This window comes from Daucus carota, chromosome 2, assembly GCF_001625215.2.
Source record: "Daucus carota subsp. sativus chromosome 2, DH1 v3.0, whole genome shotgun sequence".
Classification (NCBI taxonomy): Eukaryota; Viridiplantae; Streptophyta; class Magnoliopsida; order Apiales; family Apiaceae; genus Daucus; species Daucus carota.
Genome location: NC_030382.2, coordinates 47487858 through 47513808, shown reverse-complemented (window position 1 = coordinate 47513808; position 25951 = coordinate 47487858). Strand labels below are relative to the sequence as shown.

General features: G+C 36.7%; 5 protein-coding genes across 6 annotated transcripts; 4 read left to right on the top strand and 1 right to left on the bottom strand.

Moving 5' to 3' along the window:
- Position 1: 1 nt before the first annotated feature.
- Positions 2-1894, top strand: LOC108209163 (methyltransferase FGSG_00040). Its single transcript, XM_017379941.2, has one exon. The coding sequence runs from the start codon at positions 138-140 to the stop codon at positions 1749-1751; it is 1614 nt and encodes a 537-aa protein (XP_017235430.1). The 5' UTR covers positions 2-137; the 3' UTR covers positions 1752-1894.
- Positions 1895-2039: 145 nt separating this feature from the next.
- On the top strand, positions 2040-3040 carry LOC108209168 (photosynthetic NDH subunit of lumenal location 2, chloroplastic). The gene is made up of 2 exons (XM_017379948.2): positions 2040-2611; positions 2689-3040. Exons 1-2 carry the CDS (start codon positions 2120-2122, stop codon positions 2785-2787), a joined length of 591 nt encoding a protein of 196 aa, XP_017235437.1. The 5' UTR covers positions 2040-2119; the 3' UTR covers positions 2788-3040.
- Positions 3041-12144: 9104 nt separating this feature from the next.
- LOC108205933 (expansin-A1) lies at positions 12145-13830 on the top strand. 2 transcript variants are annotated; one of them, XM_017376063.2, is made up of 4 exons: positions 12145-12298; positions 12473-12606; positions 12726-13038; positions 13147-13830. In XM_017376063.2, exons 1-4 carry the CDS (start codon positions 12189-12191, stop codon positions 13451-13453), a joined length of 864 nt encoding a protein of 287 aa, XP_017231552.1. In that variant the 5' UTR covers positions 12145-12188; the 3' UTR covers positions 13454-13830. The 2 variants fall into 2 exon arrangements, with proteins under 2 accessions (XP_017231552.1, XP_017231553.1); XM_017376064.2 differs by having other exon boundaries at positions 12222-12391.
- Positions 13831-14455: 625 nt separating this feature from the next.
- LOC108205932 (agamous-like MADS-box protein AGL30) lies at positions 14456-18534 on the bottom strand. The gene is made up of 11 exons (XM_064087870.1): positions 18355-18534; positions 17969-18154; positions 17697-17756; positions 17584-17602; positions 17387-17451; positions 17279-17294; positions 17131-17192; positions 16875-16971; positions 16206-16253; positions 15994-16115; positions 14456-15766 (listed from the first exon to the last, which is right to left on the bottom strand). The coding sequence occupies exons 2-11, from the start codon at positions 18151-18153 to the stop codon at positions 15364-15366; spliced, it is 1077 nt and encodes a 358-aa protein (XP_063943940.1). The 5' UTR covers position 18154; positions 18355-18534; the 3' UTR covers positions 14456-15363.
- A 2780-nt stretch (positions 18535-21314) lies between these two features.
- On the top strand, positions 21315-24785 carry LOC108218365 (uncharacterized). Its single transcript, XM_064086912.1, has 5 exons — positions 21315-21340; positions 21441-23199; positions 23302-23814; positions 23940-24266; positions 24351-24785. The coding sequence occupies exons 1-5, from the start codon at positions 21315-21317 to the stop codon at positions 24648-24650; spliced, it is 2925 nt and encodes a 974-aa protein (XP_063942982.1). The 3' UTR covers positions 24651-24785.
- The last annotated feature ends 1166 nt before the right edge of the window (positions 24786-25951 follow it).

Sequence of the window (25951 nt, the reverse complement as noted above, 5' to 3'; positions counted from 1 at the left end):
AAGGTAAATACATTAAACATGACCGTTACATTTCCAAAATTTCAAATTTTCTGACCCCCAATAAATTTAACTGAACAACCAAACTAACCCCACATCACCATTGCATATTTTAAAGAATCACCAAATCTATTTGAAAGATGGAAACTGAAGAAGATGAGAAAATGCAGTTCCTGAGATCCAAAGCAACGGATCTTCTCCTCAGAGAAGAATGGAAAGAATCTATACAAGTCTACTCTCAGTTCATCTCTCTTTGTCAAAACCACATTTCAGATGCTCGAAATCAACTCGACACGGATCGCCTCTTGAAGCTTCGAAAGTCAATGTGCTTGGCTTACTCAAATCAGGCAGAGGCCCGGTTTCGTCTTAGAGATTTCAACCAAGGTTTAAAAGATTGTGATGAAGCTTTGGATATTGAAAATGCCCATTTCAAGACTTTGTTATGTAAAGGTAAGATCTTGCTTAATCTTGATAGGTACAATCTTGCTTTGCAATGTTTCAAGATTGCAGTTCTTGATCCTCAGGCTAGTGTAAATTCTGACGCGCTAAATGGGTTTTTGGAGAAATGTAAAAAGATGGAATCTTTATCAAGAACTGGAGGTTTTGATTTCTCTGATTGGATACTTTCGGGGTTTCGAGGCCAGTTGCCTGAACTAGCAGAGTACACTGGCCCAGTTGAAATCAAGAAATCTGAGATTAGTGGGCGTGGTTTATTTGCAACAAAGAATCTTGATAGTGGGACTTTGTTGTTGGTTACAAAGGCTATTGCTGTGGAGAGAGGTATCTTGCCTCAATCCGATATTGATAACGCGGGGCAATTAGTAATGTGGAAGAATTTGGTTGACAAAGTTGTTGATTCAGCTGGGAAATGCAACAGAACTTATCATATTCTATGCAAGTTGTCGACTGGTGATGAAGAGGAAAGTCTGGAGGTTCCTGATATAGATCTGTTTAGGCCTGATGCAGATGAGAGTTTATTTTCAAATGAAAACGTTGTTAAGAGTAGATTATTGAGTATATTAGATGTGAATTCTCTTACTGAAGACATGATTTCTACTAAAGTCTTGGGTAAGAGTAGTACTGATTACTACGGTGTTGGATTATGGGTGCTTTCTTCGTTTATAAATCATTCTTGTTATCCTAATGCCAAGAGATTCCACATTGGTGATTATGTGATTGTTCATGTTTCTAGAGATGTTAAAGCAGGAGAAGAGCTCACATTTGGATATTTTGATGTGTTTTCGCCTTTGTGTAACCGTAAAAAAATGGCTGCAAGTTGGGGTTTCGATTGTAATTGTAAGAGATGCAAGTATGAGGAGGGATTATGCAGTAAGCAAGAGATGAAAGAAATGGAAATAGGGATCGAGAGAGGCTTAGACTTGGGAGGTGTGGTCTATAAACTGGAGGAATGTATGAGAAGATGGATGGTACGAGGAAAGGCAAAAGGGCATCTAAGGGCCTCGTTTTGGGTGGCCTATTCAGAAGTTTTCGGATCAGATAAGTTGATGAGGAAATGGGGAAGGCGAATTCCAGCAATGGAGGCACTGGTGGAGAGTATTGTAGATGGAGTAGGCGGTGATGGCAGAATTTTGAAGGTGTTCATGGAGGGGATGAAGAGAAATGGCGCTGCCTATGGTGGTGGAGGTGGAGTTGTGGAGATGGAAAAAGCGATGAAATTAGGAAGAGGAGCATATGGAAAGGTAATGAAGAAACAAGCAATGAAGTCTATACTTGAGCTTATTACACAAAGTTGAAGCTAAAATTCTTCGAAAACTTGCTGGCAGTTTTTCATTTTATAGTAGCTATGGATTGTTCAAGTTTCTCTTGAGCAGAATACTAATTGTCTGATTATTTGAACAATATGAGGGTTATCTAATGAAGTTTGTTTTACACTAAAGCCATTATTCTCTAATAGATTGTTTGCAATTTTTATTCACTCAAAGAAAATATGACTTTACCACTTAGATTTTATCCTGGTCCCTTGCATTTGTTTAATTTCTGGTTTATAATCACCCAATGAAGATAATGAATCCGCCACGTCACTAAAAGCAAAGGTCCATGTTGGCCTGAGGACAGATATATTCCCCTGTGCTGCTACATTAACAATCCTTCACCTCTTCCAATGATGGCAACCTTAACGAACTTCAATCATGCCAAAATCACTGCACCAAAACATCAGCAGCACCATCGCCGCTTGCATACCCCAACCATAATCCAAGCTACATTTTCTGGAGAAGAAAACACGACACAAAAACGACGGAAGTTCTTGACATCATTGGTGGCGACATCAATTGCTATAGGTGGACTAAATAGTGTAGCAACTCCAGTAGCACAGGCTGAGAATTGGGGCACAAGGTCATTCCTAAAGGAACACTTTTTCGAGCCAGGGCTATCACCGGAGGATGCAGTTGCTAGAATTCGACAGACTGCTCAAGGACTGCATAGTATTAGGAACATGTTGGAAACCTTGTCATGGAGGTATGTGTTGTTTTACATTAGGCTAAAAGCTGCTTATCTTTCCCAGGACATGACCAATGCAATGACTATGGTGCCACAAAATCTAAGAAGTTCTTATGTTAAAACAGCTAATGAATTGGTGGATAACATGTCTGAGGTATGTCACCATCCTATACTCTACTGTTTTTATGGATTAGAGTAAAGATTAACTGGTGAATTTTCTTGTTTTTTCAGTTTGATAAATATGTTAGGACACCAAAGATATACGAATCGTATTTATATTATGAGAAGACATTGAAGTCGATTGATGAACTTGTGGCACTACTAGCATAACATATTTGCAGCTCAAAGTCCTGGTAAGAACATAGAGATTTTGAAATTCTTGATCTACATGTCTGGCGAATTTATGAGATCCAATTGGTTAACAAAGCATGTTGTGTAGTTAAGCTATTAAAGAAACGCAGCTATTATGGCTATCAGATATTCCATGTTCAGTTCAAGGCTTGAGATTGTGATTATTAGAATGAACATATCATTGTTTGGTCTGATTAATTTTTTCAAATACTAGTTCCGAGTTACATACAGACATACGAAATACAAACTCGAATCTGATCATCAGAATACCTATGTAGCACATAAACACAAAAATAAACTAGTACAAATTAGAGCAGAAATCGATGTCACAACAGATGCTTTGGACTGCACCTCCTTCACATATGGTCCTCCAACGAATGCAATATTAGTGTCGTCGTGACAATGCAGTCCTTTGAATGATAACCAGCAACATAAGAAGACAACTGCATTAAAAGAGCCGATCAACCATCCAGAAGCTTGGTGGCAAAAATCATTGAATTGCTGACAGACTGCAAGCCAATTAGACGAACCATTCCCTGTATGTGTTAGTTACAAAATAGACGTCGTTGCAGAAGCTGCAGAAGTAGTCCCAGCATTACCTAGAAATGACCAAAAATTAAGTTCCAAGACCTGTTAAGTTGTATAAAGGTTTTGTAATTAGGCATATGATAAACATCACAAATGACCTATATTTACCGAATCTATAATTATCAAGATAATCCTGCTTCTTTCTGCTCTGCTTCTGGCAATGGTCAATATTGACAGTGGAATAGAGAAAGCCAAGTATCCGCACATTAGAGCATTTCACCAAAACAAAGAACCTGCATAAACATCATTTTGTTACACATTTCATGAAATAACTATCATGTATCTTGCAACTCTAGTATTACAATTACAAGAAACAGTTATAGGATCAATGGCGAAACTAACTCATACTCATAAACTTATGCGAAAGTTGGAAAATCATCATATTGAGCATCGAGTTTCAAGAACCGTGTGCAAAATGGGAGTTCCTGAAAACAACAAAGGTTTACATGAAACATTTCACTCTACAAAATTCAAGCATAACCCACAAGTGTTTAAAGCAGAATTACATGACTAAGCTAGGCCTAATACTGGTAGCTTCTGTTTTTTTTTTACATCTCTGGCAACAGTAGATTCTTCTAAATTTTTCTCTCTAGAATTTCAACCAACACAAATCAGTGGGAGCTTGAGGGTGATTTATGTAGGTGCATATATTATGTATTAATAAATGAGATAATGTGTAATCAAAAAAAATTCCATCAGTTATAAATTTATTTATCGCTAATAGCAAGGAAGGTCTGGTGTCTAAAGTAATTGAAGCATGGGCGCTTCAGAATTCTAGTTCTGAGCTGCATTTTACAAGTTATTGATGGACTTATACTCTTTTTTCGCTAGACAGGACTCCTTGTCCTCGATCTATTACTACTTTTTATGATTCTTTGATTCAATCAACAACCATCCATCCTCTCCCAAATATAAACTCGACATTCAAACTACTCTGGTGACATAATGTGATATTATAAAATGGGTCCAGGTCCCTGGCAGTCGATTGCCAGGGACGCTGTTAACCAACATATGGTTTATGGGCATCCAACGGCCCAGATTATAACAAAATTTTAGTACATCTAGCGCTTTTTAACCGCTAGACGGGGTAATTCTATTACGTCTAGCGGTTAAAAAGCGCTAGAGAAGCCCCGTCTAACGGTTAAAAAGCGCTAAACATATAGGAAAAATTTGTTATAATCTGGACCGCTGGATATACATCCGACGATTAAAAAACCAAATGTTGGTTAAGCCGGCCCTGGCAGTCGCCAGGGACCAGCACCCTTATAAAATATACCTTAGCTAGCCAATAATCAAAACTCCAATTGCTGGCAAAAGCGTGCTAATTTTTCTGAAGGCATCTCCAACCGTGATCCAAAAATCCAAATTTGGGGCAGTTCTGTCCCAAACCACTGACTAAAGAGTGATCCAAATTTGGATCAGTGAATAATACTGGTCCAAATTTGGATCACTGCTATTCACTGATCCAAATCTTTTTAACATTAAAATATTATTATTTTTATTATTTGATGATTTTCTTAATATTATTAAAGATTGATTAATTAAGAATAGAATATAATTAACACAATGCTTAATTATAAATTAAATTTCAAAATACATAAAATTTCAGAATACATAAAATTCCAATAATTTATCAATCGCTACAGAAAAATCAAAAATAAATATTGACCATCTTGAATTTCGAAATGCACCAATTGAGCTTTGTGGGGAAAATATACTAATTCTGAGAATTAGTATTTTAATGTAATATTTTAATATTTTTAATTTATTTTTATGTACCGTTTTAACTTTTTCGAATTATTTTATAATATTTTATCTTTGTCTAGTCGTTAGTTGTATTATTATAATTAATGATGAAATTAGTTAATCATTTTTTGAAATATTTAAAATCAAAGTATATGAATATTATAATGATGGATGAATTTGGATCTATATTTGGATTACATGGTTGGAATAGAATTTGAATCTCGTCCTAAATTTGGATTATTTGGTGATCCAAATTTGGATCTATGCTTGGAGTTGGCCAAAGGCTTCTTAGTTGAGGATATCATATAATTAATCTGTTAAAAATGCTCGGAGTGCATGGCGATATAGGTGGATGGAAACCATATTCATGTAGAATCCAAATGGACATGGAGGGAATAATTTACGCTAAGAATTGCTAATCCAAATATTGTAACACGGGATTAAGATTATGATTTTCATTAATCATACTCATTAATCGACTGAAGTATGATTTCGATAATTACGTTGATAGTGGGTTAAATTGTTCTAATTCTAAGTATAATATTTAAGTTAGACATGACAAATCGATTTGATTTACTTTTAGGATATTAAATTTTATTTGTGATTGATTTTAAATAATTTTTGTTGCGAAGTTATAAATCTTTATTTGTGAAAAACCCCATAAAAACATAATAAAAACGTGTTGTTGTCGAAAATTAAAAATAATATATTTTTCGAAAAACATCATAATTATACAATGCTGGAAATGCGTGACATCAAAAAAATATAAAATAAAAATGCATTGACATGCACCGGACCGGACTCCGAAACCTTGAATTTTTTGGTGTCCAGCATATATTCATGGGCAATTGTTAATCAGCCACTCAACAAAAATATTTTTATTGATGATAAATCAAATCTCATATTAAAAATATAAAATGAATATAAGTTTGTTTAGAAAACATCTTATACCAACTTCAAATTTTTCTAATTTAATATCAATTTATAAATTATACACACACATATAAATATATATATATATATATATATTAATTTGAAATTAAAAAAAATACTTTAATCTCGCCATTTTCAAACCATACGAGTGGGCCTTTATAACTTCTATGACCTGTCTTGTTAAAATGGATTTGGACCCAAAGTAGAGATTCAAAATTTCAAAGTGCGCTCACATGTACTACACTTTCATGACAATCACGAGGCTTCCCGCATGTGCTAATGGACCCCGTATTGGACCGTGACTATCAAAGGGACAACACATGATTATCCGTGGATAAGTATAATTATATTTAGGGTTTGTCTAGTGTGTGCCCATGGGCACACATTATACACTAAATTTGATAATTTTGGTAGATTTTAATTGGTGGACTTGGTGTAAATGCAGAGGGATCATCTTTATTTATGATTAGATGACCAATAGAAATGCACCAAACTCATAGGAGTTAGTGCTTAATGTGTGCTCATGGGCACACCATAGAAAAACCGTTATATTTATCCGCAACAATAATAAGATTCCTAAATATTTTGGGGCTTGTCTTCACTTATTTGGTTATTTTACAAAATACTAATTTACTTTTTGAAAGATTTCGTTTCTATATATCGTCTTACGGATTCATATTTACACGTGGCAAATTATTGACATATTATTTGCTTAAACTCTTTTTATCATTCTTTTTCCTTCAGAATCAATGTTTTACGAATTATTTTTTTTGAACCGGTTTATAACCTCTTCAATTTAACATGTAATTGCATTTAAGATTTTGAAATCCCTTTTTGTTGCACGAGTTGTTTTTTTATTTGCAACTCAAATTAACTTTAATTTACACTTTACATATAAAACATCAACCGCACAAAACTATGCTTCTACTAACAAAATGACTACTACCATGTTTAGAGCATCTCCAACACTCACAAACCCCTTAGCTAAAAGTCCATGTGGCTTTTTAAAATTAAAATTTATAATCAATGTTCACAAAATATAGAACTCCAACCATAGCAAATGTCAGCAATCCTTTGTGTATAATTATAGCCAACCCTCTATGTATGTCTATATTTGTCGATCCGCTACAGATCTGTACGAATTCCACGTCATCTCCCGCAATTTATTTTCCTCCTTCCGACTGATTACATATTATTTATTACCATATTAAACTGATATATTCTATTTATAACAATCTAAATATTAATAATATACTATTTTTAAATTATAACCAAACAATATAGCCAACATCATTGAAGCACATTGTCGATTCGGCAAATTTTACAGATTCAATTTAGCGAACGATTATAGTGAACGCCACTGGAGATGCTCTTGCATGGGCGACAACTGATGCAATCTCACGGGTCATCTTGCTAGATTTGTGGTGCTACGAAAGCTTTATGATATTCGTAAATTTCTAAAAAAATCTAAATTACAGTAAGACGAAGCATATGCAAAAATATTCAGTACAACGAGATTTTGAACGAGATTGAATAATATGCAACCAAAAGTTATTATATTTATTATGTTGAAATAATATATTATATTTATAGTTATTTAAATAATAATAAAATTAATATTTTCAACCACTTATTATAATCAATTTTACTGAATTACAACAAATTTAGACGGGCATTAATCTATATCAACAAAGTCATCACTTTGGAGATGCTACTGTGTTCTTGAAAATTTTACTACTTTTTTACCAAAATTAAATACAAATTTTTATTACAAAATAAAGTTATACATAAATATTTCAGCATACGTATAAAAAATCAACCGCACAAAACGATGCTCTGCAAGAGAGTGATTTGAAATTGTGGGCACTTATCTAACTCAAACTCAGCCCTCCAGATGCTTCTACTAACAAAATGACTACTACAATGTTTACAATTTTACATCGGCAATAACTGATGCAATCTAGCTAGATTTGTGGTGCCACGAAAGTTTTATGATATTCGTAATTTCTAAAAAAATCTAAATTACACAGTAAGACGATGCATATGCAAATATTCAGTACAACGAGAATTTGAACGAGAGAAAACAAAGAGAGGTATCATGTGAATCCTGTCCTCCTCCATTAACGTGGGGTAACAGTATCAGGAAATAGAGCAACAGTGTACTTGGTGGCTCCAGATTGTCCATGTAAAAAGTAGGTTCGGTCCGCATGTGAAGCCGGGACCAACTACATATTGTTCGGTATTTTGGTTATAAGGGTGGTGTAAATAGAACGAGTCAAATGGGACACCCCTTTCATTTCAACGTCTCAGAAAAGTACCCCCAACATGTTGCAAACTCGGGCCTTCCATGTGACTTGTTGCTTCCCTCCATATATCCTCCCTCTTCTTTCAGTAACGCATACCTTCTTTCATTTTCTTTCTATTCATGTCTCATCGCCATTAATTCACTATATTATCTTTTCAATATTTCTTCGCTTAAGAAGATACGATTACGACGTATGTTGAAATAAGCTCTGATTAGTGTGATTCAATAGTCCAAATAATAAGCGATACAAATTTTTCTCTTTTGCTCCGATGATAAAAAGTAGAATTCAAATTTTATTTTAAAAAATCTTGACGCTCATCCTAATATGTACTCTACACATTTTATTCTACGATTGATCATGAGAAATTATACAATTCGCAAAAAAAAAAAAAAAAAAACCTTGCTAAATCTTGACGCTCATCCTAGTTTATAATATACCATACCATACATACTCAGTATTCTCGCTTTGAGCAGAGTCTGATGAGGATAAAATGTACGCAGCCCTGTCCCTACCCTTAAATTAGAGATGCGGTTTCGGTGAATACCCCCGGACTTATAATATACCCATTTATGAAAAATTGTCTAATCGTCTAATTCGCTAAATGAAATTGCCCTACAAGACGCATTAGGAATGCAGAGCAAAATGACACTTATGCTCTACAATGGTGCCCAAAATTGACGTGCAACAACTTCTGTTTAGCTACATCACCACATGTGCATCAGTTGAAATTGGCAAGGCTATCCATTGAATGAGAAACGTAAAGAAGCATGCTAAAACAGGCCGTTTTGCACCAAATACATTTATGCTTTTGTCTGGGGCAGTGAAGCAATCAACTTCAGTGTTGCTATTTTCATCCTTCTGCTCCATGTGCTTGCTTCCTTTCGAATTAATACCTCCGATAAACACGTACGTGACAGATAAAAATACTAATCCCTGTAATTAGAATTCCAATTCAACTTAAACACGATAGCAATTAAGATTAGTCCAATGCAAAGACTTCATGCATGCACGCAACTGAAGCTTTTCATAAATTTAGGTAGCAAGTAGTTTTCATTTAAAGTTTATTATGAAAGTTGTTACATAACATAAGAATGATATTAAGACATATCCGACGTTAGACATGAACCCTGCGCTGGACGTGAAAATCTTTTAAATGAGACAATTTTTTACTAAATAATACTATAACACCTCCTTATATGCGTCACAAACTTAGAGTTAATACCTCCAACACTTTTTTGCCGGCTAAACGTATGCTGCTAACACACATGTTAGGTACCCACATCCAATTATTAATTCTTTCGTTGTTTATGTATCATTTCTGTTGCTAACTGTCCCAATTATCACTAAATCATCCAAATGACTTTGATTATTCTTTGCCCCCTGAGTGGAGCAATGAGCATGTTAAAGAAACGCCTTTTTGTGTTCGAAGATTAGAATTAGCTGCTGGTATTTCTTCAAGTCTTTACAAAAAGCTGCCTGCAAATCCCAATAGGTAGTTGAATATGCTTTAAGAAAGTGCAGGTCTCAACTGTTTGAATTTTAAATTCTCTAAGTGCAATACTGAATTGAAAGATAAACTAAAAGCATTCAACTACTCGACTAGTGCAGTTAGGTTACCTTACGGTCGTTAACTTATTATCATTAAAAGGTCATATTAAAAGGAAACATGACACTTCTAAACATTAACATCATCCCAGACTCCAGTTAATTATTTTTGTTCGTAATTTGAACGCTACTGTAGTTTTAGCTCCTTTTTTTCTAAAATAAAAAATTCTAGATTTCAGAAGAATCGAATCAAGTTCAAACCCACCTCCGATACAATAGGATACTCCTTGGTCTCAGACTCTTAGCAACAGGTCGTTTATGTTTACTGTTTGTTTATACGTATTTAAGAACTTATATAAAATACAGCTTCATAAGATTTTTTAATTATTTGTTTAAATAAAAATTTAAACATTAAATTTTTATTTAGAGACAAAAATAATACGAAACTATACATATATAGAAGTTTAAAGCCTGAGCTAAAAAATAATGTAAAGAATCTGTTAATCAAAAAAAGTATTTAATTTGAAATCTGAGTAGCATAGCACTATAGCAGCATGTGATGGAGAGAGGTGTAACCGTACAGGAACTACTGAAGAGTGAAGAGTGAAAAAGCAAAAAACAGAGAATGCTGAAAAGAATCATACACCTGGTTTGTGGTGGGGGATTAAAACAGGCAGAAATAAAATAAAAATAGTGTAATAAACTGATGGTTGAGATGATTTCTGAACACAACGCTTACAAAGCTACTTTGGCGCCAGCAATGGCTGAAATTCTGTCGCCTTGTCAGTACTAGTTTGAACGCATTAAGCGGTTATTGGCCGTTGGATAATAAATTTGCAACTACGAAACCTACATCAGACCTGGTGAATACTCCTCATTGGCTCATTGTTATCACGGAATGGCCCAAATTTTACGAAATTTACTGTAAAACATAGAAAACTGACTTAATACGGTTTATTTTTTGAGATGTTCCATTTAATCCAAAATTTATCAAAAATAATCAAACTATCACTTTTCCACTTTTATAAACGAATTCAAATCCAACTGAATATATTTCTCGAACAAGAAACTGAAACTCAAATCCGACTAGAAATATTCTGTTTATCCGATTCAAGTGTTTTATAATCCGAGATCACAGACATCGATATAATGACAATTACAAATATTAAAGCATACAACAAAAGTAGTTTCAAAAACAAAAAAAACATTCAACAAAAAGTGGATAAATATATCGGTCTTTCTAATGTGTGCCCAAGGCACACAATAAACACTAAATTCTATAAAAATGGCCTATTTTGATTGGTGGAGTTGATGTGAATGCAGGGGGGCCATCATCATTTATTGTTCATCCACCAATCAAAAAGAACTATTTTTATTGGAGTTAGGGACTATTGTGTGCCCTTGGGCACACCATAGAAAATCCCTAAATATATTGATGCGTAAAATGAGGGTAGCTAGGAGTATTGTTTAGCCGGGGAGGCCGGTTTCAACGTGCCGGCAGTAGGTGTTTTGGTTGTGTGATGAATCAATGCACATGAAACTGGAGAAGAAAAAACATTGGTTGTTCAAGGGGTGCTTTTAATTCAACTGTCCCAGAATTAAAGTCTCCCACCGGGAAAAAACAGAGTTGGTATTGAATGGAATCAATTCAAAGCCTTAAAACACGAAGAGACAGACAGGGAATTTACTAGAATATCGGTTCCTACCATTTCGCCATTATGACCCTCTTCACCGCTTCCACCTTGCATTCCGTCTTCAAACTTCCAACATTCTCGTGTATACACTAGCACTACACCTTTACAAAATCCGATTTTTCTAGCGTCGGTCAATGGGTACATGTTAAACGCGGAATTTTATAGATTTGACTCATTTTTATCAACTCTCGTATTTTAATAATGATGGAACTCGCTGCATATACAACCATTACACCAATAAAAATCTCTCAAACATGTAAAATTCTGCGATTAACATGTGTCAATGAGCACATACTAGACAAACTCTTACAAAACTAGAAAAACTAAAGTAAACTGTGTCTATAGACACACACAAACAAAAGATTATAATTGATGATTATTTTCGTGCTAGACCATTATAAGTAATTAATAGAATTAGAAATAATAAAAAACAAAAATAAAATGACACTTGTCTTTTTTGGTCATGGTCCTCATGGATAGAGATTAGAGAGCATTACCTGGTTGAAAAAAATGGTAAAAGCAGATGAAAAGGAGGTTGAACCCAAAGTCTAGAGTTTTTCCTATTTATATGCAGCATATCATGCCACATTTTCCCCATCATCTTCCTTCCTTCACTCCCCATCATCCTCTTCCTCTTCTTCTCTCCTTCCCATCTCATCATTTGCCTTATCCAAATCAGTAAGCTCCCATCTTGTCTAGCTGCTCACATTCCTCTGTTTTCCATTCTTCTCCACCTAATTTTTCACTTAGAATCAGTACAAGAAAACTCAAGTATATTTTCTATAATAATGGCTACTTATTTCACCTTCTTTCTTCTATAATGTGCTAACTGGTTCTTTCTTTGATGTACAGAAAAATGGGTATGCGTGGGATTTTCTTGGTGACTTTTCTTGCAATGACCTCCTCTGTTCTTGGGGATGGTGGTGAAGGTTGGGTAAATGCTCATGCCACCTTTTATGGTGGTGGTGATGCCTCTGGAACAATGGGTATGCATGTGTACACACACTTACAGATCCAAGATTTTTAATTTTTAAAAAGGCCCAAGATTTGCTTGACCTATTAGGCCAAGGCTTCAAAGTTAACTAACAATGTTGTTTTATTACAGGGGGAGCATGTGGGTATGGAAATCTTTACAGCCAAGGGTATGGTACAAACACTGCAGCTCTGAGTACAGCTCTGTTCAACAATGGTCTGAGCTGTGGTTCTTGCTATGAGATCAAGTGTGTGGATGACCCCAAATGGTGCTTGCCTGGATCCATTCAAGTCACAGCCACTAATTTCTGCCCACCCAACAATGCATTACCAAACAATGCAGGGGGCTGGTGCAACCCTCCTCAGCAGCATTTTGATCTTTCTCAGCCTGTTTTTCAACACATTGCTCAATACAAAGCTGGCATTGTCCCTGTTTCTTACAGAAGGTACCAAATCTTGTAGTACCTAATATCTTACATAAGGTCTCAGAATGTAATCTTTTATTAGACATTTAAAATTAATCTTGGTATTTTTTTCCTTATAATTTTGGGTAGGGTTCCATGTGGGAGGAAAGGTGGCATAAGGTTTCAAATAAATGGACACTCCTACTTCAACTTGGTATTGATAACAAACGTTGGGGGTGCTGGAGATGTTCATGCAGTGTCCATCAAAGGTTCCAGGACAGGATGGCAAGCCATGTCAAGAAACTGGGGTCAAAACTGGCAAAGCAACACCTACCTTAATGGCCAAGCTCTGTCTTTTAAGGTGACAACAAGTGATGGTAGAACTGTGGTCTCAGACAATGTTGTCCCAGCTGGTTGGTCCTTTGGCCAAACATTCACTGGGGCTCAGTTCACCTAGCCACAAATGCTTCATCTAATTTGAAGCTGCTATGGTTTTATTTATTTTCTGCAACTAATATTGTCACTAGTATTAGTATTGTGACTACTATTGGTACTTTATCAGTATATTGTAGCTAGGTTTTATATGAGAATGGGCTTATTTTGATAGCCCTTCTTCATATTATTATTGTAAAAGGGTACCCTAGAAAATGAACTGGGGACCCTTTAAATCTGTGGCCTTGATTTGTTTGTGTGGTTGGAGGCAGAAGATGGCAGCGGTGGACTTAACTTTTTACCACCCGCCTGGATTGTGTTTGTCATGGGGTCTCTTTTTTCTACCTGATTTGTAATGGTGATTTACTTATTAATGGAAGACTGTTTATTTGCAGTAGGAAATGAAGGTAGTGTTTTCATATCCTATTTGCAGTAGGAGTATTTTGTTGCAACTTGAAAACTACACTTCACTGTAAATAACATACTCAGGCCCATAGCAGAGTCTGGGCTGGCAAACAAGCAGTATCTAGCAAATGAGTTGGATGCAACAAGTATGGGGAAAATTAAAGAAAATTAAACTAAACATACACGGTTGGACACTATCATCACACTTTCAGTGACTGCATGTCCCGGATGGCATGGCTTAACAATATGTGCAAATGACAAAAAATAATGTGACATTAAGTCACTCATTCCGTGACATTAAGCCACGGATGATCTTTTTCTCCACGGTAGATCTCGAACAATAGATGAACAGGATTTGGTGGATAAATATTTGTCATATACAACCGTATACGTATAAGTGACCCTGACAAGTAAATGAACAAATGCATCATGCATGATGAGAAAACATAAGCAATTCTGTACTGAAAATGTAGCTTTGTATGTGTAAATCCATTCTCTGTTTATAATTACCAAAAATGTTAAAGTTGTACAGTGTGTACATATACAGGAGGATCACTCACTTGGTATATGTGAGTATGAAATATAACGTGAAATTAAAAGAACAGGCAAATTAAACTAGGTCTATAGAGGGAGAAATGCTAAATATTTAGCAACAAAAAGGAAAAATGAAAAAGAGAGGGTTAATATCTGTTGCCTCAGTTTGGCATCTTCAATGTTTAGCAACAACTGATTTCAAAATAACCAGCTCTGCTATATCAAACACTTTTGCAAAGAAGGTGATTGATTCTAATTCAATCTACTATATAACTAAAAACGTCTTATTTCCTTAAAAAAAATTCCTATATTGATGAAAATAGCAGCCTTCTCATGAAACAGCGAGAAATGGCATTACCCATGAAAGAAGACCGCATAACAGCCTCAGTACTGACTATCTTGCATGCATTGCCATGGTTGTGACCACATTGTAAGCTGCAGCATGTAGATGTTCTATATTTGCATGGAAGTTATTGACAAAAGTCACCCATCTGCCTAGCTGAAATATGAGATGCTTTCACATATATGTACAAGTGACACTATCAAAGTTGGTTTATTAAGCTGGAATGAGGGGCAGCTTTCAAAAGCATATAGTCCAGGTCATTCATCCAATTGTCTTCAGATGAAAAATGGAACTGCAAAGCATAAACACACATTGCTTGTGAGAACTCAAAGAAGTTACCCTCAAAAAAATTGATAAGAGACTTTTTCTACCAGGATTCAGATTTAACAAATTCAATGGAGTAGTATGCACAATCATTTACAGATATGTTCATGACTTATTACTGATTATTCAGCAAGAAAAAGAAGATCGTGTAAAATGCAAACTCTAAGATCCGCGAGAGGAAAGGTGGGAGTTTGGAAAAATAGTAATTTTTCTTTCATCTTCCTTCATTGTACAGAAGTAGAGCTAATTTAACTTTTACCAAACAAAAAAATGTAAGCAATCTTACAGGGAAGTGGCCAAAATAAATCTTGCAATTTAGATGTGAATGTCTAAGAACTTGCCTGTGGAAGCAAGTGCTTTTCAATTGTTTCAGTTCCACAAGTTCCTGCGGTGTTAGAATCCCAATTATTGTGAAAGGGATCATAGACAGATTGAGGAACTTCGAGTTTGCTATAAGGAAGAGGTTCCATAGCATTTGCTTGCATATTGATCTGTTCCACTGGTAAAAAATCTTGATCATTTGACAAATCAAAGTTGCTTGATGGGTGTATTAGCTGTTCATGCACTTGAAAATTGAATTGGTTATTCGGCAGTAAATTCATAGATCCCCTGCTGTTCAACTCGGCTAGAAAGTTGTCTTGCTGCCACTCTTTAGGTGTGACTACCCCTTCTCCCCTGTTGATTATATTCTTATAGTTCTCAATGGAGGTACCCACAGAGCACTCCGGTTCCCTGCAAAGACCCGATGTTGTCAAGCTGGGCACATATATCATGAGGGAAGGATTCAAATATTGTTATTTATTCTTCAACAGCCATATATGTAGTAGCCACATATAGATTATCTCAGTGTTCATTAAGTGTGGCCTCGGATAATATGATCTTTGATTTCAAAAGAGTGAACTGAGTATACAACCTTCAACATAATTAAGCAAAGGTTCACATTTAAGTGACCACTTTACCTTGGAGGAAATGAGGTCAAGTTGTTTGGTGTGATTTCTTGACGGTGACTATTAGGTACCCACTGCAAAGGTTGAAGCTGTTCGTAACCCAAGGTCGAAGGTGGATGCCAATCATCTTGAAACTGCATTATTGACTTAAATTAAGCTACCCTGTCTCATGAGTATCTTCATTAAAATTTTCATCAAATCTAAAGATAGTTGCCATAAAATACCTTGTTAAAGTACTGCATATCCATCTGTTGTTGCTTCTCAAGATTTACCTGATAAATAAAAAATCTTGACATTATAATCAAATCATACTTAGAAACTGTAGGTAACCCTTATTTATTATCAAGCAGTAATGGGGAGCCTCACTATTTAACACGGAAAGTGTCTGTGCTGTATAAAATCCATATGTTGATAGTTGCTCTCACATGTGCAATTAACATGAATTGAAAGAAGGTCAAGCAATCCAAGCGCTCACACTATCTTAACATATTTTTCAACTGACCCAAACAATGTACAGAATCACTCAAACCACATGCAAGGAAAGACATCCAAAACAACTATAAACATATAAAATTCAGGCAGAATGGTTGTCAAATCTGGGTCTTCTCTAGCACTCAGCCTCCTATTTTGAAATTTCGACATCTATCATTTCTTGCGAGCTTAAGCTGGGCAGATATCACAACATCTGCTGCTGTATAGACTTCATGTTTAACAATTTCAAGATAATCCCACACCACGTAGTAGTATAAAGTTCATTCAACCATTGTTTTCCTCAGATTCTTACATATCAATGTTGTCAATTGTTTAGTTTTGGACCTTTTGGTAGTAGTAAAGAATGACAATTGATCCACAAAACCTAGGTGTTCCATAACTATACTCAATATAAGCAATACCTTTTGTGTTTGAAGTTGATCAAGGGAATTACGAAGAAAGAGTTCCATTTGCCCCAGATTTTCTATGCTGTCCATGGTATCAACACTAGTCCAGTTACTGCAGAATACATTTTTTTTTGTAAATGAATACTATTGTTGGTAAAAAATACTGTCAAGTGTCAAACCAAGGGGATGATAAATCATTAAAGTACAACCATGCATGCTAAACACAGAATGACAGAGAGGTTCGCTTTATTAAATACCTTGAAATGCTCACCTCAATTTCTTCTGAGCTTCAGAAAGTTGAATATGCAAAGACTCTGCTTGGGATCTCAAATCCTGTCCAAAACAAGGATGAAGGAGCAAGACTCAAGATAACAATAACTAACTATTAGAATACTTCTCAAAAAGTGTTAGCTTCATACCTCGACGGATATGTAACTGCAACATAAGAGAAAAAGATAGTACTAAGTTAATACGGAGCACTAAAGAAAATGCTGAAGATTTTATTGATGAAAGTAGTTTGCACTTACTTTGGACCCAAAAAATCTTGTATCTTCACATCATGATTAGACTTCTTAAAGGTCTTCTTCAACGCCTAAATTCTCAAATAATAAGCATCACTTTCAGAACTAAGATCAACATCATAAAGGATATATTAAGTTTGTTTCGTTAACCAACTAATAATTATTATAGTAACAAAAAATAGAGTTGTAGAATATTGGCGTACTTCAAGGCTTTCCAGTTTCCTGTTCAAGATGAACCAACAGTAACACAGAGTTAGTTCCGGTGTTACAGGCACTGTACATAAGCAAGATTTAGGAGTTTGATCATAAATGATACCTTCTTGCTCTCTCTTGTGGCGTATGAAGTGAATACCTCTCTATGATCTTTTCAATACTACTGGCAAAGGTAGAAAAAAGATTGTGTCATTTACGACTGATGTAATTTATGAATTATAAATATAGAAATAACAATCAAATGAAGCAATCGGAATGTGGGATGTATATATTGAGACATGACATGCCTCGCATTGTACTCGGTAGAGGCATGAGAGTGTGAATATTTAAACTCGTGAGATTTACCATTAACGAAACGTAGAAATGTAAATATACCTGCGCTGTCCTTTATATACTGAGGGTTTGCCACTAGGTGAAAACATGAGAAGAACAAGATCAATGTCACACAGAATAGCCAACTCCTTAGCCTTTTTTGTTAAACCATTCTTCCTTTTTGAATAAGTCGATTGGCGGCCTGTACTATTCTCCAGCTTTTGAATCTTTAACTTGACCCGCCCCATTCTGCATTTCCATCACCAAATTGTTATGTTTTGTACATTTTCTTGTAATTGCAGCAATTTTTTTAGCATTGAAGCCTAACAAAAACCAAATTTTGTCCCATAACAAGATGTCGATAATTCGAGCTTCAATAGAATAGTTAAGTTTTTGCAACTAAGCATTATATAGTAAAAGAAAAACATGTGAATTCGAAGAAAGATTACCCAGAAGAAGAGAAGGTAAGGTTGGATCAAAGAAGAAAATCAAAGTCCAACCCTCTGAAACGCGGGACAAGTGAAATGGCGCCATTGCACACATCTTTAAAGAGAGAATAGAGAGGTGATTTTGCATGGATGTCGCTCTTTAAGACCGTGGGAGAAGAGACAAACTCGGACACTAATTTGGAACGAAATTCTCGCTTTCTTGTCTGAAACAAAATCAACCTTTTCTTTATTTTGTGAAAAAAATTACACACAACTTAAATTTTAGACATTTGGTTTAAAATTTAGGTAATTATCAGCAATCGAATACAAATGGCAAAAAAGTGAAGTAAATCGCTGACAAGAATATGCATTGTAATTGCTGACAAATACTAACAGATTGGTTTTGGATTTTTATAATAAAATAAGTTTGTTTGAGAAAAAGACTAGATAGTTAAAACTGATATTATCTTTTTTCAGAATAAAACTTAAATGTTTTTTTATTGAAAAAATAAAATTAAAATATTTTTGACCGTTGAATATTCATGAAAAAATGACTTACAAAATGGAAAACAGGAGTACAAGGACTTACATGATACAACTACTCACAAGAATGAAATTGGTTTCTGAGTCATCGGAATTATTCCACTCGTCATCCGTCGGAGATGCTGAAGACGAGTGATTGACTGATATAGAGAATGAAGTTTCTATTTACATTTTCACAATTACTTGTGGCAAGTAGCATTAGTCCTATATCTAGGACTCCAGAGCCCCTTTGGCAAATCAAAAAAGCCGAGAGACTTGACCTATGCATTGTTTGGGAACCTATGACTTAAGTGGGCTTATCAGCCCATAAGTCACAAGATGCTGTTAGTTACTTTTTAAAAAATTAATAAAAAAATCCAGTACTTTTCCACTTATTTGAAACGATTAGATATCATGGATTAATTTAAATATTGTTTTTGTTGATTTATTATATTTCTATATTTTTACCAAAAAAGATAATATAGTGATCAAGATTTTATATTTATTTATTTATAGAATAAATAAAATGTTATAAGAACAGTAAAAGTTAATACATTATTGGTGGGAGTTGAACTGTAAACATTTTTATGAATATATTTAATTATTATATAAATAAATATATAAATAGTATAAATAAATATATAAATAGAAATGATAAAAAAAATCATATCCAACTACGATTATACATATAATTGATTATTATAATTTAGCATGAACTGTTGAATAAATGAGCATATTTTCAGTTTTTGTGTTTCCCGCGCCAATCCTAATATTCTATTAACATATGAGCTTATTTTCATATTCTATGTTTACCGTGTAAACATTTAGGGAATCTTGTCTTCTATCTAAGCCATTCAATTTGAATAATGTGGCTAATAACCAGATACGTGGTTTGCTCGAAGAAGAAGTTTTTTTTTTTTTTTTTTTCAGCAATTACACATTCGCGGACCTACAGTATAATCCCTTGTTTGTTTATGATTATCGGATGACAAAATAAATGCGCTTTTAGTTCGTACTCCCTCTGTCTCATTTAATTGTATACGTTTTTTTTCAACTGCTCGACACGCATTTCAATGCGCTTATAAAATATAGTTCTGTAACTTATTTTTGAGTTTTTTTCCTGAATAAAAATATAAAATCTAAACTTTAATTTAGAAAAAAAATTAAAAATAAAACATCCTGTCCCCAATGTATACTACTCACGGGACGGAGGAAGTTTCGTATATTTTTAACTTCTGCTAACTAACTTTTTTCCTTTTCAATTTACCAAGTCAACTCAGCGCACCTGATAGTGTTGAGGCAAGAAACAAACTAATTTCGTTGGCCGGGCTTTAAACGTGTCTTGCCTATTTGGATACACAATAATTGAGGTGTGTATATATTATTAATAGTGATAGATCCACACGAACACATCCTAATGTCTGAGATCTTGTTGCAGTGAATTGAAGACATTGGCAGGCAATGGGCAGAGAGGAGAAAATGCCACATGACTTTCCCTGCATTGCTTAAGCTGTACGTATGGTGAGCTTTTCTTGTGAGTGGAGCCATTGCTAAAACAAAGGACAAAAGCTTTGCCTCTTCTGTTTCAGCTCTCTCACTAAATCTCAGATGGATTGTTTGTGTTATTTCAAGAGACCTCTGTTATTTTCACAATGATAAAATTGTTTGTTTTATTTCAAATTAGGGTCCTGTTCCCTGACATGTGGTTGTCAGGGAACAGTTATTTAACAAACGACTTCCCAGCCGTTGGATCATCGATCCAACGGCTGGGACAAAAGATCCCTTTTTTTAGTATCCGCGCTTAAAAACCGCGGACACACCCCCTTTCCGCGCCTTTGTGCGCGGACACTCCCCCTTTCCGCGGTAAATAACCGCGGACATTACAGTGAGTTTTAAAACGCGCAAACGAACGTATATATCAGGGACGGTTACATATTCAAACATAAACACTAACACAAACTCTATATACACTCACCCTCTCGCACTCTCATCCTCTCACAACTGCCACCAACCGATACTACAATCCAATCAAGCTTCAAACGAACGTATAAAGGTGCGTGTATATATATCCTCGCGTGTATATACATTGTTTTTTTTTCGAATTCTATGTATGTATTGCAATCGATAAATTTTATAGTTTTGATTGGATTGGGATGTTGTGATTGTATGTATGTAATCAATTATGTGTAATTGATTGTTGGTTAGTATTAATTTGATAAATGGATTGTTATGGATGATGTGTTATTCGTAGTAAAGTGTTCGTGAAAATGCCTCAAAGGAAATTTTAGTTAGAATTTCCTGTTTTTAGTGCTAATTGTTGTTGGATATTGATAGTATGCTAAGTGTAGTTGATAGTAAATTATTGTTGGTTTGTGGTTTATTGATTGTTGGATTGGAATTTGTTAAGTGTAATTGATAGTATTTTAAGTGTAATTGATGGTATTTGTTAAGTGTAATTCATGGTATTTGTTAAGTGTAATTCATGGTATGTTAAGTTTATAGATTGTAAATTGTGAATTCATGGTATGCTTCGGTTAGTATGCATGCTAAGTTTATTGATTGTTGGATTGGTATTTGTGTTTCAGGATGGATGATATTTTGCCGGGTCCTGTTAGTGGAGCAGTTATCGTGGATAACTCATACCATGTGAGTTCAGATGTTTGGAATGGAGTCGAGCGTGGTCCTTTGGAGTGTATGTCTAGTAACCGGGCGTTAAGGCATTGGGTTCTTTCAGACGCGCAGAGGGAGATTTTGCATATGGTTGGATTTGGCGTGTTTGCCAACCCTAGGATTGTTCTTCAGAATGATACAAGGCTTGTTAGTGCATTAGTGGAGAGGTGGCGGCCCGAGACCAATACCTTTTTCATGAGGCAGGGGGAGATGACAGTCACTTTAGAGGATGTCGGCTACATACTAGGATTACCTGTTGTGGGGCGGCCACTAGTCGGAGATGGTATTGACGGTAACCAGTCATATTTCGAGAGGGCATGGTTTGAGGAGTTGACTGAGCAGCAGGTGAAGGATGGCTTTACTAGAGGAGGGGTGAGGCTTACTTGGTTGTTTGAGACCTATGGCAGTGCTGATCCAGGTCCTGATCCGAGGCGTATTGCTATTCACACACAGGCCTATATGTTCTTCGTGGTAGGCTCTATCCTATTTCCTACTAGTAGTAGGAATGTTGTCCATCCACGCTATATCAGGCATCTTCGCACACTGAGCCATGTGCGTACATGGTCGTGGGGATCAGCAGTCCTTTCATATCTGTACAGGGGTCTGACTACAGCTGCACAGAAGGGGTCAAAGAAGATATCCTGCTGCGTCTGGTTGCTGATGTTGTGGAGTTACGAGAGGTTTGATATCGGGAGACCGATCCCGGATCCTAGCAGGGATAGTTACCCGGCAGCTGAGTTTTGGTCCAGGCCTGATGAGATTGAGGAGGAGCCGGTAGAGGAGGAAGTAGTTGAGGTCCAGGGTAAGGGGAAAAAGGGGAAGACGGGGAAGGAGACGGAGAAGAAGGGGAAGAAGGGGAAGGAGACAGGGAAGGAGACGGAGAAGAAGGGGAAGAAGGGGAAGGAGACGGGGATGGGGAAGGAGGAGTTGAAGGGGAAGGGGAGTAAGGGGAAGGGGAGTAAGGGTAAGACGGGGAAGGGTCACGAGGAGGAGGAGGGAGAGGGGAAGGGGAAGGGGAAGGGGAAGGGGAAGGGGAAGGGGAAGGGAAAGGAGGATGATATTTTGGATGAGACCGTGGAGGAGGATACCGAAGAGGGTTGGATTGTGGGCGGCAAGAGGAAACGTGGGAGGCGGGATAGTTCAGCGGCTCCTCATCATAGCTTGCCACATTACAGAGGCGAGTTTGATGGAGTTGCTGGCGATATTGTTAGTTGGATGCCCTATGCTCATTTTCATGAGATAGAGGAGGATTCAGATGGGGATCATGATATTTCTGCTGAGGATTGGGAGGCACATTTTGCTGGCCTAGCTAGGGTACCATTGCTCTGTTATGATATTGTGGAGTACCAGCATCCCGAGCGAGTGTTGAGACAGTTCGGACTGCCACAGGGCATCCCACCACCCCCAGTTTCGATGACAGAGTACAGGCAGCCTAAGCTGCCCTGGAATCCCATTGATTGGCGTGCTATATGGTTTGCGGAGATTGGTGAGTGGTCCCGTTTCGTGGAGCATCCTGAGGTTGTAGTTGCTCACCGTTCTCACTTAGTGGATGACACCGGATACATGCATTGGTACACGGAGATTTCTCGATTGCGAGTCGGGAAGCCAGAGCCAGTGCCGCAGCCTAAGTACTCTACTCGGGAGTTGTTTGACAACTTCCAGGCCTATCAGCTTGTAAGTTTATCTCCCATTTCATTTGTATTCAAGTTTATCTCCCATTTCATTTGTATTCAAGTTTGTCACTTTTTTGATTGCATTTCATAAAACTATATGCAGATCCAGAAGGGTCTGGAATGCCTGCAGAGGATGGACTCTACCATACCGCCAGAGTATCATGACGAGTTCAGCAGGATTGCTCCTATATTCATTGAGCCGTACTGCCGATTCATGCAGACGGTTAGGGGCCCGGCATATACGCCCCCGGCGTTGGAGCATGTCCATCTCTCTCCTTCTGCCAAGAGGCCGTTAGTTGCAGACAGCTTTTCACACGATGTCGTTGATATGACTCAGCCGTCTCAACATATCTCTGCAGACCTTACAGAGCCTTCTTCTTCGAGGCCCCAGAAGATGACTGTTCGCCGCCCCGCGGAACAGAAATGGCTGATTAGCAAAAGGTTGACACAGGAGAAGATGGATACTATCCGGAGAGACTGGGGATGGGGGAGGGGTATGACAGTGGGTATCGAGGGTGGTATAAGACATGATCTTATGTTCACGCTTGCCCCTATCTCAATGCAGAGTCTGGCCCCCGGTGCATGGTTGGATGATCGGATCATCTACACATACATGGTACAATTTCTGTTCATGTTGTCTCTGTATTTGTCTTTGTACAATTCTGTCCAATGTTGTACGTTCATTTATATTTGTATTTGTATAATTCTGTTTAATTATGTATATATGATAATTTGATGCAGTGGCTGTTACGTGATCGGGAGGAAGCAATTGCTGCAGAGGGCATCCACCCTAGGGAGCCTACGTACTACTTCATGGATCCCTTCTTCATCCCGTTGGCCATGGAATTGGACTACAAAAATTTGACGGAGAGGGTGAAGCATTTTTATGTGAAGTGGGGAAGCTGTGGGGTTGGTCCACCAATCAACCTGGTGGACTACATATTTGTTCCCGCAAATGTCAATGACAATCACTGGATTCTCATGGTATTTGCTGTGAAGAAGTGGGCAATCATGGTTCTCGATCCATTCAATGATAAGGCTGAATATCCAGAAGAAGAAGAAGCAATGGTACTAAATCCTTCACTCCTCTTCTACTAATATACATGATGGTTTTATTTAGATGTTTGTTTTCATTTTTTTTGTCGTTTGTAGGTCGGTGTACTTGGAGGGATGCTTCGCTTTCTTGCCAAGGGTCAAAAGTTCCCGAAAGAGGACCCTCTAGTTCATGTTTGGGATGAGATGCCGAAGCAGCAAAATCATTTTGATTGCGGGGTCTTCGTCTGCAAGTACATGGACTACACCTTGCAAGGTTATGACCTCTCCACCTTGACGTGGGATACTTCGGATGTTGACCTATTCCGCTATAGGATTGCCAAAGAGCTTCAGAAAGGGAGAGCGAGGAGAATCCCTAGTCATCTTATGCGGCAAAGGCTAGCAGGAGCAAAGGAATAGGACATTTTCGTAGTTTATGACATTTTCGTAGTCTCGTAGTTTATGACATTTTCGTAGTTTATGACATTTACGTTATATTTATTCAAGTTGAACGATGTAGTTTACTTTATTTCAATCTCAATATATCTTGGTTGTTGATTATATCGGTCATTTATCGACCGTGTCCACCCCCCGACCCCCGTCATTCAATTTTTGTTTATGTGTTTCTCGTTTGAGTTTCCCCCGCCCCTTTATTGCATATTGTTAGGAATGTCAACCTCTATCTTGTGATTAAATTTGAGAATTTTTTGAGTATGGTCATTTTTTGGATGTTTGAGAATTTTTGACGTTTTGGGGTATATTTGAAGGCTTCGCAAAATTTGGTGAATTTTTTTTTTGGGAGATTGTTGTTGGAATGCTTTGCATTTAGGTTTTTATGTAGTAAAAATTGTTTGACACTGTTGAAAACAGGTGGGAATGTGCAGAAACAGACTGCACATTCCACCTGTTCCCACTGGAGTATCCGCGGTAAAAAACCGCGGATGGACTGGAGTGTCCGCGGTTATTTACCGCGGATATTCCAGTGGGAAATTTTTTTTTTTTCAGCTCCTCTTACATGCTTTCATGCTCATATATGCTCTTCTAGGACCCCTTAACCACATTATGACTTTTAAAAGTTCGTACAATATGTTTTCATTACCTATTGCCATTTGTTTGGAAAATGACCACTTTGAACAATTTTGTGAACTTTGCATGCATATTGCTGCGAATAGACACGTTCAAAAATCATAAATAAATTACAATAGACTAGAAACACCATAATTGAAGTAATGACAAAACCTCGTACCATTTTGACAATGTTAGCACTAACAAAGAAATTACTACATAATATTGTCATTTCAATGTCAATAATACATCGAACGGTGTCTATTTTGTTGCGATTACACAAAAATACATATAAAACCTGAAATCAACATTAATCAGGTACGGGGAAGCTAACTAACTAAACACTGCTAAAATGTTGGAGAAGCCTCCCGATAGTCGGTGTGTGGAATGCCCGGGCGTCGCATCGGCTCTAATGAAGCATGTCACCCAATAGAGCACAACAACACAACCTTCACGGAGCACACCTTCGGTCACATTGGCATGCGTATTGTGATCATTCCATAGTGTGACATGAATGCTATTAGACCCATCGTAGAGACGAAATTTGCTCCATGGTTCTTTGCGCGTTATCCATTTTCCCGTATCATCACCACGAAGGTTGGACACCCACCCCTTGACATATTCAATTCGCATTTGGTCACGCGTGCAACCCGGGC